At 38.0% G+C, this 16,180-nt stretch overlaps 1 protein-coding gene across 4 annotated transcripts in view; it reads left to right on the forward strand.

Moving 5' to 3' along the window:
* Nucleotides 1-397: 397 nt before the first annotated feature.
* EFR3A (EFR3 homolog A) overlaps nucleotides 398-16,180 on the forward strand; it is an 88,470-nt gene continuing 72,687 nt past the window's right edge. Inside the window, exons 1-4 of one of the 4 annotated variants that reach the window (XM_069780075.1) lie at nucleotides 398-611; nucleotides 3,047-3,120; nucleotides 5,708-5,761; nucleotides 11,439-11,528. In XM_069780075.1, the coding sequence (XP_069636176.1) occupies nucleotides 11,516-11,528 (13 nt within the window). In that variant the 5' untranslated portion in view covers nucleotides 398-611; nucleotides 3,047-3,120; nucleotides 5,708-5,761; nucleotides 11,439-11,515. The remainder of the gene's footprint in view (nucleotides 612-3,046; nucleotides 3,121-5,707; nucleotides 5,762-11,438; nucleotides 11,529-16,180) is intronic. The other 3 variants (XM_069780077.1, XM_069780074.1, XM_069780076.1) reach the window with 3 other exon arrangements.

The raw sequence follows: 16,180 nt of genomic DNA on the forward strand, positions 1-16,180 counted from the left end.
TGAAGGTTTTAGGGGCAGCACAGCCGAACCTCCCTCCGACAGAGCCTCCCCATCAAGGCTCCAGCTCATCCAGGCAATCAGAGCAGGTGCACGGGCCTCCCGGACCGCTGTCGCCGAGAGATCGCCGTCGCCGAGAGGCCGCCGTCGCCGAGCGGACGCCGCCGCCGCCGCCGCCGCCGCCGCCGCCGGGCCCCTCACGACCGCCCCGAGGCGGAGGGGCGCCGGGCACGTGACCCAGCGAGAGCGGGAAGGCGCCCGCCAGGCGGGGGCGGGGCCCGGGGGCGGGGCAGGGCGAGCCGGGGGTGGGAGTCTGCGCCGCAAAGGATGCTGGGAGTTGTGTCCGCCCGCGGCGCCCTTCGCCCTCCCCGGCGGCGCTCCCGCCCTGCCCAGGCGGCCCCTTGCCCCCGGGCCGCCGCGCCGTGTCACGGGAGCGCCTTCTGCCGCCGCGGGCCCTCGTCGTCCCTCGTGTGTGGGGAGGGATGGGCGGAGAAAGGACGCGGCGCGGCTCCTCGCAGAACTACAGCTCCCGGCGTGCGTCGCGCCCCGGGCAACTTAAGGGGGGGGTGGGGGGAAGATGGCGGCCGCTAAAGCGAGTCGGAGAGGTGGCTGAGGTGAGTCCGGGGCAGGCGGGGAGCCGTCCCTTTGCTTGTCTTCACCTTCGCAGCCGTCTCCTGTTCCCGTCCTTCCGCTCCCTTCCCCGCTCTCCGCGTTTGGGGGCGAGGAGGACGCGCCAGATGGGCGGGCGCTGAGGGGGGGGGCAGCGGGAGGCTCGGGCCGACCCGCCGCGGCGGGACCCCTCAGGGCGGCGGGGGCGGCCGGCGGAGGCCGGCGGGAGAAGAAGCCGGAGGCCCTCGGCTCGCAACCCGGCGCCCCGCACGCTGTCAGCGGGGCAGCCGGCTGGAGGCGCCTCTGTGGGCGCTGCTGAGCGCTGCTCCCCGCCGGCGGGCTGTCCGTCCGTCCGTCCGGGCGGGCTGCTCACCGCAGAAGCTGTCCCGAGAGGCGTGTGGTAGCGAGCGGGACCCCCCCCACCCCCTTGCCTTTCCCAGGAGGGGGCTTGAGGTCCTGCCACCGTTGAGGGGAGCCTGCGGGACGCTCCTCCGGAGGTAGAGGCCTTCCGTGAGGCAGTCATAAATCAAAACCTCGTTGTCGGTCGTGTCTGATGGGGTCAGGCGTCCCGCTGGCATCAGTCTGAAAGCAGCGAAGCGGTGGAGGGCTGCGGCTTTGGGATTTCCCTAAGCTGGTTTTCCTCAAATGGACCATAACGCAGCGAGGTATTGCTAAGCATTAACCGAACACAATGCAAATTTACAAAAGGACTACACTGCGAGCTTTCTTGAATAGCTTCATCTTTTACTTTAAAGTTAATTGTGCAGCAGGAGCCGTACTTTAGATAATTGAGGTGGAGGTTCACAAATCCTGTTACTGAGAACTAATTATAGTACAACTTCTTTTTCGTTAAGCTAAATACATCTAGGGAGGTATCCCGTGGTACTTTGAGCTGAGATACTAGGAAGAAAAAAGATCCTGGCGTCGATTGAGATCTCTGTGCTCTGTTGGAGAACTTGTGGAAGAGCCTGTAACTTAGAACCAGAGATTTAATTCCTATATCAAAATCAAGTTTATTAGCCCAAATGTTAAACTTTGTAAAGCTACATCAGATGTTTGCTGTGCAAATCGAGTAGGTAAGCTAAAATCGAAGTAACAGCCAAGGCTTTGGGAAGATGTAGGTAATCTTCCACTTCCTGAAGCCTTTGTGACACATTCAAAATAATTTGAAATGTTTTCTTGGGTAACTTTAGTATTCAGGGCATCTTGCTGGAAGACTGGGTATATGGATGCTCTTGAACATGTGCCAAAATTTCCCTGAGAAATTGGTGGTTTGGGGCTGAAATCTTGGTTGTAATGCCCTGATATGTGTAAAGCCTTACGCATAAGTTTTATTTAAGCCTTTTAATATTTGTCTAAAAAAAAGCTGCTAGAATGGGATTTATTTCTGATTCAGGAAAAAAAAATCACAAAAATGAGAATTAAAATATAATTTGTAATTAAACAACTTTTAAAATTAAATATTTAAGTTTGGCATCGTGTTATGAAAATGCTTGCAGTTAATGATGAACGTTAACTTCTCTCTACTTCTGATCCAAACTTGTTCAGGAGAAAAGAATAAACAGATTTTATATTACATGCAAGTGGAAGGAGACATTAGAAAACTAATCAGACTTGGCAGCTGAACTTAAAGTATAATGAAAGGGGATTACACTTCTAATCATGAAATCTAAATTGTCGGATGTACAGGTTAGAAACAGCTTTGGTTGATATTAGTGGCTTTTAACTGCCCAACCTAATTGCAGTGAAGTAATTCTTGTAAAATTACTGTGTGATTTTCAAAAAAAAAATTGAAGATTTTTTTTTCTTTTTAATACATAAAGTTTTCTGTAGTTGGAATAGAGCAAAAAGTATCTATCTGGATTTTTAACCCACCATTGGCCACATATATATCTAGTCATAGGAAAGTTGCTTTTAATTTTGCCAGTGAAATGGATATTGGGTTAAACTAGCCTTTGAGATTGTAGGAAGGATTGCTAAGGAACACTTATTTAATGTGCAGATTTTTTCTTGTCCTAAAACCATCTGCTCAAGACTGAATTCTCTAAGGTGAGGCAGGACAATTGGCCTTTTAGATGTGCCTGTTTACGTGAACTCTTGGGTGAGAGAACAGGGTAGCCACGTTAATATAGCCAGGCTTATGTGTGGCATTGTTTCTCTACCTGAGAAAGTTAATTCAAAATAAAATCAGGTACTTTCACAGAATTGCACTGTGTTATGTAAATCCATTTTATATTGCATTTTTTTGATTCTGGAAATTGTTGTTGGAGACTAACTGTCTATATTTAGGAGTGAGCCTGTGACTTATTAATCTTGCATTGCATTAGCCATTTGCCTACCTTCAAAATGAAAGGCATTGATTAATTTTTCAAATAGGATATATGAGTGGGGAACCAAGTGATGTAAAAACTTAATGTGCAGTGTGTTTTTAATTTTTCAGCTCTTGCCTGCCTGGCTGGGTTGCCTGGATTGTCTTAAACCTGTACTCTTCTTTGGCTTAGTTTGGAGGAATGGGTAGGTGCCCAGCTGGCAATTTCATTTTCCATACTCAAAATCAAGTTAATAATTTATAGTGTTGCATAATAGAATAACATAATGATGGACTTATTAAAAGAAAATACAAGACCTCAGTTATGCTGACTTTCTGTTTCTTTACCTGTAGCACAAGGATATATACACTTTTCCATTTTAGATCTTTTACAGAAATCTGTTGTTTTAGAGCAGACAGGAAAAAGATATCTACTCTTCTGTTTGGCTTTCAGTCCCATTTATAGAATCTCGTGATAATAAGAAATAGTTTCTGCTTATAAACTATCCATTAATTTCAGATCCCAGGTTATTTAAAGTAATGACAAAAAAGTCACATGTAAGCATATAACTGGAGGAAGATGATGAGAACGAATAACTAGAACAAAGTATATTTTTATTCCTGTTAGTGCTGCTTGAATCTGATAGAACAATAAATTGATCTTGGATTTCCTTGTCCTAGCCAAATTGTGTAGAATCTCCTTAAAACTAAACAAATTTTTTGTTAAGAAAAAGGACCCTTATGTGTCATACAAGTGCTGATCTGCCTTTTCAGGTGCATACACTAGCATTGTCCTTTGATTATACCTGTGTTTAGAATTACTATTATATCCTTAGGAAAACAAAATTACTTTCAGTCCTCCACAGACAAGTAGGCATGACTCTTACTTACCTCTTCAATATCCAGGAGTCAGTTGCTTTGGTGCAGGAGACATTGTACAGATACATAACATCCTTAACTTGCTTCTGGTGATCTGTCAAATATCTCAGAATGACAAGGAATATGTTAAATAGTAACTATTAGACTATTTACGAAAACTAAATTATATCTCATGGTTTGCCATGTCTCTTTTTTTAACTGTACCCAAGTTCTACTTCATCAAATTCTGGATTTTTTTTTTTTCCCTCTTGATATGTAAAATTTAATTCAGTGACAAACAGCAGAGCAGACTCATGGTGGGAAGCTTCTTATTTTAGTTTAGTTCTGCTTTACTGTAACAGCATCTGTGAACTAAACTTTACCCTAGGCCTAATGAGCCAATGATTGAACCTTTATGAAGTGGAAATTGTGTAGTTTGTTCTGCATATAGAAGCCAGGCCACCTTCATATTGAATTTTTGGTCCTGTTACAGGTCATAAAATGATTAGAAATCCAGTGAACTACTTAAAAACAAACCCAAGAATCTTCACTTTGAACACCTGTCTTAGTTGCTTATACAACTTTTCTAGTAATTTCTGCATTAATATCTTGTGAAGTTAGTTGATTTTGCTAGCAGCAACAGTGATAATGTTCTAATAAAATTCATTGAATTCCTGATTGCTAGTGTTGGTCAGTAAAACGCTCTGAGTCTCTGGCACTTGACTCCCTTGAACTTCTCATCAGGCTCTTTTTATGTTCTAATATGTCAGTAAATCTGTCTTCTGTAGTCTCTCAGCTAAATTCTTAACTACACTCCGAATTAGATATTTCACTTTTCCATGTGTCTCTTGAACATCGCAATCCACAGCAGATGGTTCCTTTTATAAAATTATGCTGCTTCTAACCCCATCCTTGGAGAGGGACATAGAGCTTTCTGATAGGATAGGGTATTTTAAATAAATTACTTTGAAGCACTGTTTTTAATCATGGTTGCCTATTAGCAAATTGGAACCTTTGACTGAAATACATACACAATGAGAATAAAGTTTATTTTTAGCAACTATGAACATATTTTGTGACCAAATAAAATATTTATTCTCACATTATCACTGTCTGGAATTATAGGGTTTTGGTGTACATATATAAACAACTATTAGCTGATTTTTAAAATTTTTTAATTTTATCATTGAAAACAGTAACGCTCAATCTCTTTAACTGAGATTTTTTTCATATTAGTGAAAAGGTACATTTGCAGGGAGTTTGCGTTTGGTAGTTAATAAAATCCCAATGTGCTGGTTTAGTATAGAAAAATCTTCAGATGATTTGCATTTTAATACTAATTAATTAGATGGTAGATTAGGCTATTTTTATCCCCAGAATAGGTTGTTGTAACTTCAGTTGAGTTAATTGTATGAAAATACCTAATTGCATCAAAAATCCTTTGAGCAGCTATTGTTTGTAGTAGTTTGCTCTCTGATCTAAAATCTATATGTTTTGATACTGGGAGAAAAATGTCCTAGAAAATGCCACACACAGATTTTTCAACATCATTTTTCTTTTTATAGGACAGAAACCTTTCACGGGCATTTTCACAGAGAAGGGCTGTGATTTACGTTTGAAGTAGTAGTATCATGTAGGGCTACACGCCATTTAGCATTGTAAACAGCGGCAGTTCGAAAGGTCATACCAATAAATACAGAGAAAAATGTTTACTCGGGCATCAAATGCAAGAACAGAATGACTAAATTTTAAGAACTGGAAAAACCTACATATAGTCTGGTCAGATAAAATGATATCTGGGTTTCTGTGGTAACAGCCTCTGATATTGGAGCTGACGAATGTGACTTTGGCTCATTCTGCATAAGTTTCTATGTATATTTGGACGTAAATTGCCTAAAACTATTGTCTTGACTTAATTTTTTGTTTTCTTTATAGCTTACTGTATTTTTGCAAAATAGAAGACAGATTCCTGATTAACAATGCCTCGCAGTAAGTATTGTTACCTTAAGTACGTTAAGATGGTATTTAGGGGTGTTTACTATTACAGTATTTTCTTTGGAGGTTAAAAATTCTACCAAAATTAAAATGGAAAAAAAACCCCAGATTATGATACTTGCTGTCATTTTTAAGATACTTAAGATCTCAGTATTATCCAGCCTCTGCCTTTGTAAATCTCTATATATTTTTCAAAGGAACCTAGTATGGGCTTTGCATTTTTCATTTCAGTAAGAAGTTCACAGTTTAACGTTGATAATTTTGTGATTTAAAGTATGTTCTGAAATAGTTGTATTTGAAAAATAAAAAGATACTCTGATATAGCTGTAATCTTAGCTTTGGAAAATTACAAATACCGTTTATAGAAGATAGAATTATTATTTAGGATATAAAGTGATAAGACTTAAAATTTTTCACATTCAAAGTTAAATGAGATTTTTGAGGCAGATGTTTCCAAGAATCAAATTATTTACCTTGCAGAGTAGCAAACTTCTCTTAACATAAAGGTTCAAGTTATGAAATGTATTATAATAATATTAATTCCAACTAAATTTTTTTTAATTTTTCTATTTAGAAAGATCATGCATGGTGTCTAGTAAAATTACTAACATCAGTCTTTGGATAAAGCCGTCTGCTTTATCCAGAGGATAAAGAAGTCTTCATAAAGTTACAGTACCAATCATATTGGGTGCACTTTAATTATAGGTTTGTAACGAATTTCACAAATATTTAATTTCATGAGGAAATGTTTGAGCTTTTTTTTTTTTTTTTTTTTGTGGTGACTTAAGATTTGTAATAAGCTGTGACTACCAGGTACTTAAAAACGTCTTACAGTAATTCTGTGTTGTGTTGTTTGAACCACTGTCGTGTGAAATACCTTACTGTAAGTATTTAGGTGTTTTCTGCTTTTGTGGTAAATAGTTGAAATTATTCCCCTATATGGACATGAGTTTTTGTAACAAAATGGTGGCAAATATATATGTATTATATTTACATTAGAAGCAGCTGGCATAAATTGTTCCAGCTGCACTATGGTTCAACTTTTGTAATACAGTGAACTGCTGCTGTGTTTCAGTTGCAGTGTTTTGTACTATTAAGGCCTGTATCATGATGCTCACTTTTGCTGTGGTTGAGCGTGTGGGTTTTTTAAACAATTAAACTGGAAAAGTAAGATTTTTTTTTTCTAAACCAAGTATGCTTATATTCAGAGTCATTATTAACACTATTTACCCTAATGCATGTAGAGTCTGCATTACTACAGAGTCAGATGGAACTTAAAGGAGACCAAAACAACGATTGCAATATTTATCTGTAGTGAGACATTCAGAACTATGCAGCCATTTATTTCTCTTCTGTGTATATTAATGAGTTTAAGTGTATGGGTGAAAAGAAGGTAACCTAACATATGTGTGTGTATTGCAATTCTTAGAAAATAACAGTACTGTCTTAATAGTTTTCTTCCAAAAATTGTGGTGATGAAGAAGTCCGATTAGATTTTAATGCAAGCAAGCATCACATTGTGGCTAGTTGTGCTTTTTATCAACATGCACGGAGATAGCCTTCAAGACTTCAACTTGGTTGCATGTGAAAGGGAAAGCTTCTGCCTGCTAATTTAAGATTCTCTAGAGATTCCTCAGGATTCTTTTCAGAGCATATTGACGAAACAGGTTTCTACTATTTAGTGTTACCTTGAAATCTTAACAGTATTTGTCCTTGGAAAAACTCAGCTGTTTGTAAAGGCTGGGTTTTTTTGTTTGTTTGTTTTGGTTTTTTTTTTTACACTGAGTTCTTTCATCCCACACATCAAGAAGTATGTTGAGCACCTTTTGGAATAAAATGTGGAAAAGGCTGTTAGAGTAAATATTTTCCAAAAAAACCCGATTTCTGTCATGCTAGAACAAGTTCTTTATAAATGAAGTAGAATAATAATATCTAGCATAAAGGAAAATTTGATGGAGTTTTTGGGTCATACTGACCACCTCCCTTTTACAGTGTTGTCCTGCTTGCTTTCTTGAGTCTCTGTATCAGTTCCTGGTAATATTTTTACCCCTTTTTTGCAGTACAGTAGTTATGGAATATCTAGGTCTAAAAGTGGTGGTTTGGAAGGTCAGGAGAGGCCAAGATACTGGTATTATGGAAAGACTAGACAAGGAGACTTAATTAGTCTCTCTGGGGACATTAGCTGTTTCTAGAGACATTTTAGAAATCAGTCTTTAAGTTATTGTACACAAAATGTTCACAGGACAATATACTTTTTGTCTCCCTCAATATTAACTGTCCAAAAAATAGACATGTAGTCAGAACTGGGATGTGGTATTGAGAGGGAGAAAGATGAACACTGGCAGTTAACCAAAGGTAATGTTCTCATTTAACCTCATCTCAGTCATGGGTGCTGGTCTCTGCAGTAGTTGTTCGTTACATGTTGGATTATCAAATTTTCTATTGATGTTGCTGTTCACTGATCCCATCTAAGAATATGGGGGTATAGCATTGCATTGAGTCCTTAATGAAATAATGTTAAGGTTTTAGTTTCAATACAGTAATAGCCCATAAACAGAAAATTTTCAGTCTCCTCTCTTAAGATGTAAAAGTGCTTGGTTTTGCCTAGCCATGACATGGCATCTATATTGACATCTAGTCTGTAGTGGAAGTGTAATGCTGTATAATTGTAGCAGCACTTGTAGCAACCTTGCCAAAGCATTGCTTTTCCCTATGTTCTTTGTAGCTATAACTTTATATGTAGCTCCTCTTGTGCAAATAACATGAGCATGGATGGAAGATTTGCTTACAAACATGGTGTCTTCATCTGAAGTTGAAATGCAAGTTCTGAAATGTTGAGAAAACACATTTGCTTTCTCACTGCCATTACAACATGAGTAGATTGATTTGAGCCACAGCTATTTTACTAACCGATTTAGCTATGCCTTATCACAAAGAAACCATGGATTAAAAGATTAATTAGTCCCTTTATTTAAAAACAAAACCAAAGAACTTGTAACCAGATAGCCTTTGCAGTACAGGCAGTATGTGTTTTTCATTTGTCACAAGTTTGGTCTCAATTTCCCTATTCAATAATTTGTGCAGATAATTTAAGGAAAAAAGCATAGCTAAATCATATATCAAAACATTTGTTTAAGACTCTCTTCTTTTTGGACATTGTGTTCCAGATATTCACACTTAATCAGATGCTTGAAACACAGTTTGGTAGATAATGATTTTTTTAAGAAACAGCTAACGTACTTACAGGCTGTATTCCCTGACTTCAATTAAATATTTTACTTAAAGGCAGATTTTATACTAAAATGAAATTGCTTGGATTAGAAAAATGATATGTGATACAGGTGAGAACACATGCTGACTATAAGAATGTATTTTACCTGTGGTACCTGTGGTAGCTATGTGTGTGATTCTTTTTTCTTTCCTTATTCTTTTCTCTTGTTGTTACTTATGCCATTACCATGCTTAATTACATCTTTGCTTTTCAAGGTTTTGTTAATAATGATTGTTACGTTAATCTGATTATAGCTGCTGATTAGCAGTTCCTTGTATGACTGACTATAACATGTAAATTAAGAGACCAAATAAATAAAAATAAGGATTTTGACAAATGTAACTTTCCCACATTCTTCCCTTGAATTACTGCTGTGAAATTTAGTAATATAAACATCTCCTGTTGTATTCTGTCAAATATTGCCAGTTAGAATGAGACCACTCTGATTTAAGAGAGACATGCACCAGTTATGTCGAAGATCTTCCATGATTTGGCCTGTTCTTGGTTACAGTGAAGTGACTGTTTCAGTAACTTCAGAATGCTTCTCCAAGTACCTTCAATGCATTGCTTGCTTCTCATTAAACTACCTAACATTTTGTTTCCTCAGCTTTCCAAACACCATGTGGCTTTTTGCCAGTTGTATTTGCAGAGACTACTAGTCTTCAGTTAGTGTGTACTGGTGGTTTCCCTAGTTTGTGTGAGATGAAAGTGAATAGAACAATTGAATAGTCTTTTTTATTTGTTCTTGGATGTTACTGCTTTCAGTTAAGTTGCTTCCTGTTAAACCGACAAACAAACCGCACCCCCCCCCCAAAAAAAACCCCAAACCCAACAAACTTTAAAAATTATAATTTTCTTTTTGAATAGTGCTTCCTTGCCAAGTGTAGGAAGGAAACCAGCACTTGAAATGGAATTTGAAATGAGTGAATTCTTAACTTTTATTTAATGTTTTTAACTCATTTTAAGAGGCAGATAGTCTCCTCATTGGGTTTCTTCCCTCAAAACAGTTTTGGGAAATGGATTTATCTTTTGCTATTCTAGTTTTTTTTCTGTATATAAGTAAGTTATAACAAGATTGTTAATGAGAAGGGAAGATTTCTTTCCCTATGAAATACATTTCTAAAATACCCATGGTGGCTGGAGATGTATTCCTAAATCTGTCTATATAAATATTTCATGTTTCATGGATTCTAGTGTTTTTAGTGAAAATTAAGCCATAGTTCCAATTAATAACTTTCTCTGTCTAATGTACTTTTTTCCTTATCTGGAGTATGTTTCTCATGTACCCTTGATACTTTAAAACCCTAAATGGGACCTTCCACTTAATGAAGCATTTTTCATAATTGCTTTAATTTATTTTATATGCAGTAGAAACTCTATTAGTTTTCTGACAGTATTGTTGACTACTTAGAATACTGTTAAAATAAATACACTATATTCCTATAAAATTTTCATATTTAGGCTATTACGGAATAGTTACATGGGGAGTATCTCAAATCATTGTCGTCTGCTTGATTCTAGTACCTTAGCGGATGAGAAACACAAGCAGCCCTGTATCAAGCCCATCTTTCAACTGTGTTTCAGATTATCTGTAACTACTATAATACTATGGTCACAAAATATATAATGGATTCTTTACATAACAGTATACAATAAATGCTTTCAGTTTATAAACAATTCTGTACAGATTTTTTTCAGCTGATTTTTAGGTGATTGTCTTTTCTACACTGAACAGAAAAAGTAGTAACTTCTCTAAATGTATCCTTTGATTAAGCTAAGAAAAAAAACCAGGAACTTGTAGCTGGAAAACTGTAGCTCTTTGTACATGTTGTTTATTTCATTCATGATACCCTAAGCAACTTTGTGTGCCAACAGGTTGGTTGCTTCCATATTCTTTAACGAATCTGCAGGGATTTCTTTAAGACTTGTTAATTTTGAATAAGTCTTCATTTTGTTCTTTTTTGTTAGCTGTTAATTCTCTCTTTGTATGCATCATCCTAACTCAAGTTGGGAAGGTTAATGTTTAGGAGCAATTCCATAGAAAGTGAAAATCACTCATATTAACACATTGCAAATAATGTCTATTAGCATCATTAACATCGTTTCTCCTTTCATTCTTTCCATTTGTTTTGGAACACACTTTGGTATAGCCAAGAAATCAAGAATTTTGTTTCATACATTCCTTGTCAAAACCTGAAGACTTTATTGCACACATTTATGTGTGGACAATCTGGGCATATAACATAGGAAATCAAATGCTTTAGAGATAAACTTAATTCTGCCCCCATCAAAGCCTTTATGTGCTTTTAAACTACACATGGACAGTTCACCAAATGTTAAAGTGTAGCTTAATAGTTTTTTCAGGTTTTATTAAAATATGGCTGTCGTTGTTATTTACAGAAATCACTTTGCAGCTGGTTTTCCTATCAGTCGATTAACCTTCCTGTGCAGCATTGTTTGCTATTGATTTCTCAATCATGGGACGAAAGGGTAAGAAGGCTCATGCTGATTATGCATGCAAGTGCCCTATTTTTTTATGCATGAAAACAAAAATTGATTTTTGGGAGGGGGATAAGTTTTCTACTCTGTGATTAAATGCATGTCTCTGTGGAAAGACCAGGGTAAACTGCTTTTAAAAATATTTTGGCTTTCCTTTTACATGGTATATGGACTTTCTTTCCCATCATCAACCACTAGGATCCCCAGTGGCTCTCTAGCGAATCGGGCACCTTGTGAATTGATGAAGATGGAAGTTAGCTGTATACATGACTCTTGGCTTTCAAAAGTGCTATTTCATTTCTAAAAAGTTACATCATTCAAGATTAATTCATGCAGGAGTTAGACAGGAATGAGTAGAAAGTTGGGGTAGGTAGATGAATGAGACTCTTCCTCATCTATTAACTTGTAGATTTCAGCTAGTGATCATGTTCAAAGGTGACAGTTCCAGATTTTGCTGTTTTGAAGGTGCTTAGCTGAACAGCCAAAGTTCTGCTTGATTCCATATTCTGGAGTTCGTGTCTGTGAAGTATACTAGCAAATTCTGTTTGTAGCTGATGTATTCAAGGGAATGACCTGTAACTTACTGCTAACCAGCTTGCTCAAAGAATACAAGTCTTTTGGTACCCACGTAGAGGTCAGTATGAAATTTTCTAACATAAGGGACATGTCATAATTGTTCACATTTGAAAAGTTAAAACAATTTTAGAATTCTTGTCTTGCACAGGAATATTTAAGAATCTTAAGACTAGCAAGTAATTTGTAAACTAGGAAACTTCTTAATGTGCCTAAGTGCAAAATACAAAAACCAAATTAGTCAAATCTATTTATGGAGTACATGCTGTTCCTTGAACAGAAGTTTAAATCAGTAAATGTATTTGTGTAGAGTGAATATTGCAGTAGTCTGACTTGCATTTAATTCAGAGCAAAAAAGATTTCATTGTATCTAAAGAACTGTCTAGTTTTTGATAATTTACATGTGCAAATAACTGAGCCCGTGAAATTAACGCTACTGAAGTACTGGTATTTTGAGTTTGAGAACTTTGGCTTCTTTCAGATACTGTTTTTCTAAACTAGAAACATGGCAATAAGAATTAATCTTTTGTAAAGATGTGCAAAATCCCCAACAATTATGTGAGAAAAGGTAAGTATTTGATTTCAAAATAAATGTATTTTTAGTTCTTTTTAAATTCAGTGGCTTTTTAAAAAAGATTTATACCATGTAAAATCTGAGTAGAATTCTAAACCCCAAGATTTTAAAAAGTAGTTGGTTCCTGTATAAGTCAGCTTTCCTTTTCATGTCCAACTTGATATCTGTTAAAAGTCTCAGTCCTATCATTTTTCAAGAAGAGCAAAATTGTGATTCTAAATTGTACTTGGACACGTTACAGTATTTTGCTGATTAAGGTCTGTATTTTGGCTTGAAATGGGCACCCTGAGTCTTTAATTGTGGATTGAGAATGCTTATTCATTCCTTAGTAAGAGAATGAGTAAGGAGTTTCAACCTAGCACTTAGCTATATCATTATATTAAATCAGTACTCCTTCCTTTTGTAAAGCTGTTAATATTAAGGAAATATGTGAAGAAAAATCTTCACAGATACTTTGTTGGTACACTTCAGTAGTTCTAACAAGTACAGAATAATTTATGCAATTAAAACAGATTTTCACATTTTCACTAAACTAGAACGTAACTGTTTAATGATTAGAAAAGGACTTTAAGATGCTGGTACCCTACTTTTGAACTTCACAGTTTCTTTCGTTATTCTGACCTTAGAATCAAGACATTTGCTGAAAGGCAGAACTGTTCATGGTGTTTCGGTGATCATTTTTGTTCTGAGATGTTAAGTAATCCATATGTGCTACTGCCCTAAGTCTGAGATTTTAAATGTACCATTAATTGTAACTTTACTGCATTTACAATGGGAGCTTGTATAATTTACAATATCTCTGCTAGATGGATGGCTTTGCTTTAGCCCTTACTGAATAGACTATCAACATACCATGTCCTAATGCTCTGCCTAGAGTTGTGTCCAGACCCATGCTCTTGTCCTGGCTTTCTGTTGATGTCCTTTTCTTCCCCTCCCCTCTCATCCTCAAAATGCACACATATACAAGGGATGTTGTTTTAAAGGCAATGACTTAATTCACATGAATTCCTGTAGCAAAAAAGAAGGGAGCAGCAGGTGTTCAAACAACAAAATAACTATTCCTTGCTGGGAATGAGGGCTGTGTCCAGTGATCTATGAGGAAATGCAATGGGAAAGGGAGTGTGGAAAATCTAGTTTAGAACTTCTAAAACTAGAACTGGGTGCGGGGGGAGTGGCACGGAGAAAGTCTGTGTCAGCTGTCTGCCTTGCTCTCTGAAGCTGGGACTGGGAAGAAAAGGTATGACCAGCTTGAGCATCTAGGAGGGATTCTGATAGCCTGGGCTTAAGTAGCAGTCACCAAAGCTTACTGAGGCATTTAGCCAAGTAAATATATATTTTTACCTGTAGTTGGCCAACCTGCTGACCAGAAGTATGGTTTGAAGGCTCCAGAGGGAGACGGTGGCTGTTTTCGAATAGTTTTGCCCCTGGCACCTCTCAAGAACTGCTTGTTATCAACCTCCGGAGATAGGCTAAGTGTTGCTGCTTGTCCTTTTAGCTTTCAACCATGCCTTCCATAGTGTCTTTCCTCTTCTTCAAGCGCAGCGTCCATCTCAATCCGGAGGGGCTGCAGCATGTCTTGTAGAATGGTGTTCGGTGTTAGATGATGCTCCTTACCTGCAACAATGTGGGAACAAGGAGGTAGGGGAGGTGCAGGTGTTGCAGCCCCCGGTGGAGGAGTGTAAAGCAAGTCTGTTGGCCTTTGAGTGCCTACAGCGGTTACAGCATGCTTATCTGTCACCTGGAGCTATCCGCTGCAGCTCTGTAGTGTTCAAGCGTGCAGTATTCTGAAAATTGCTCATCTGGGTTAGAGAATAGGTTAGGACCAAGGTGAAGTCAGGCTTTGAACAAGATTGTCTGGTACTGGGAGTTTACTTCTATGCCAGCATCATCACTGTGCCATTCTCCTGTACCCATTGATTTTGGGAGGAGCCAGGCATTTGGACAGGGAGAGACAGATCAAAGTATTCGTGTTAAGTAGTGAGAGTAGAAGTAGGCTGCTGTGATAACGTCAATCCTTCCTTACTTTTTTATTCTGCATTAAATAGTAGGTAAAGGATATCCTCCTGGCTCTGTGTGTTACTGGATTAGGCCTTCAAGTACAGTGGATATTTTGTCATTGTTTATTATGAATCTGCTCCATGCTCTAATACTTGCCTGGATGGAGGAGTAATGCCAGTTCAGGTGCTTCAGAGATTACACAAAGCACTATGAATCTTCTTTTCCCTCCCCTTCTCCTTTAGTCCAGTAGTTTGTTTTTGTCCCCATTTTTCGCTGATTTATGAAACACCTTGCTATGAAATCAGTATTTATTTAGAAATAGGACCATCATGATACAAAAGCCCCTTTTTTTTTTTTCCTCCTCTAGGTTTATCACCTAGAACTCCTTTCCTGACTGCAAACCCAATATTGAAAGCAGGAATGAAAGTTGGACTTTAGCCAATTTTTTACTGTGAACAGGTTATCAGTGCCAGCTGTGATGGAGAGGGGTCAAGGAGATTTATGTAGAAGTGTCTTTCCAGGTGTCTTCCAAAGTCAGAGTGACAAAATTTTCTTTTTGTATTGCTTTAGTGATTAGAAGTAAATGACCTTGTTATGGCCAGCTTAATAGGAAGAGAAGTAAGGACAAGAACTAAGAAGCAAAATTCATAATAAACCATAGAGCTTCTTTCACTGGAACTGGATTAATTTTAGATATTCTTAATGCTGTATTAAAAATAGAGAGTGCTCATACTATCTCAGAGTACGAAAGGAGGAGGCGGTGTTGAAGAGAACAGAAATGAGCAAGTAAAACAAAGTTACTGTGTGAAAACAACAAAGGTGGGAGAAAGAAGAGACAGTATGGAAACACTGCAGGCTGTGGAACTTGTGAAAGAGAATGCAACCGGAGAACTTGATGTAATGGAAAACTTCCTTTTAATGGTTTAGAAGTCTTTAAAAGGCACCAGCCCAAAGATAATACCTTCCCTGGGGATTTGTTTTAATTGCTAATGGTCCTGAAAAGAATACTTCATTGAAGAAGCTTAGTGGTAAGCCTTATTTGACTAGGTTGTTTTTTGTTTGTTCCCCACCCCCCCCCCGCGCCCCCCACTTCTTTCTTGTAGCTTGACATGCAGTCATTTCTCATTTTCAGAAAAAGCTTATATTCAAATTACTTTTGCATGCTTTTCACTGCAGCATGCTGTCCATCTCTACATGTTGATTCAAGTATAGAAGAACATACCTTGAAGTCATATCGCATCAGAATTAGCTTTATAATTAGCTTTACAGCTGTACTTTCTGTAAGAATAAATTCTTGGGAGAAAGTGGTTTGGGTTGTTTTGTTTTGTTTTTCATTTGTTTCAAATTATCTGAGCACCAACATATTTTTAAAAATAAATGTAAAATTGCCAAACCTAGGTAGTGGATGGAATTTTCCACATTGGCTGTTACTGAAATTTTGCTGTCATAGCGGTCAGAAGTTGACATAAAGATGAATATTGTGTTCTCAAGACAGAAA

This window comes from Haliaeetus albicilla, chromosome 3, assembly GCF_947461875.1.
Source record: "Haliaeetus albicilla chromosome 3, bHalAlb1.1, whole genome shotgun sequence".
Taxonomy (NCBI): domain Eukaryota; kingdom Metazoa; phylum Chordata; class Aves; order Accipitriformes; family Accipitridae; genus Haliaeetus; species Haliaeetus albicilla.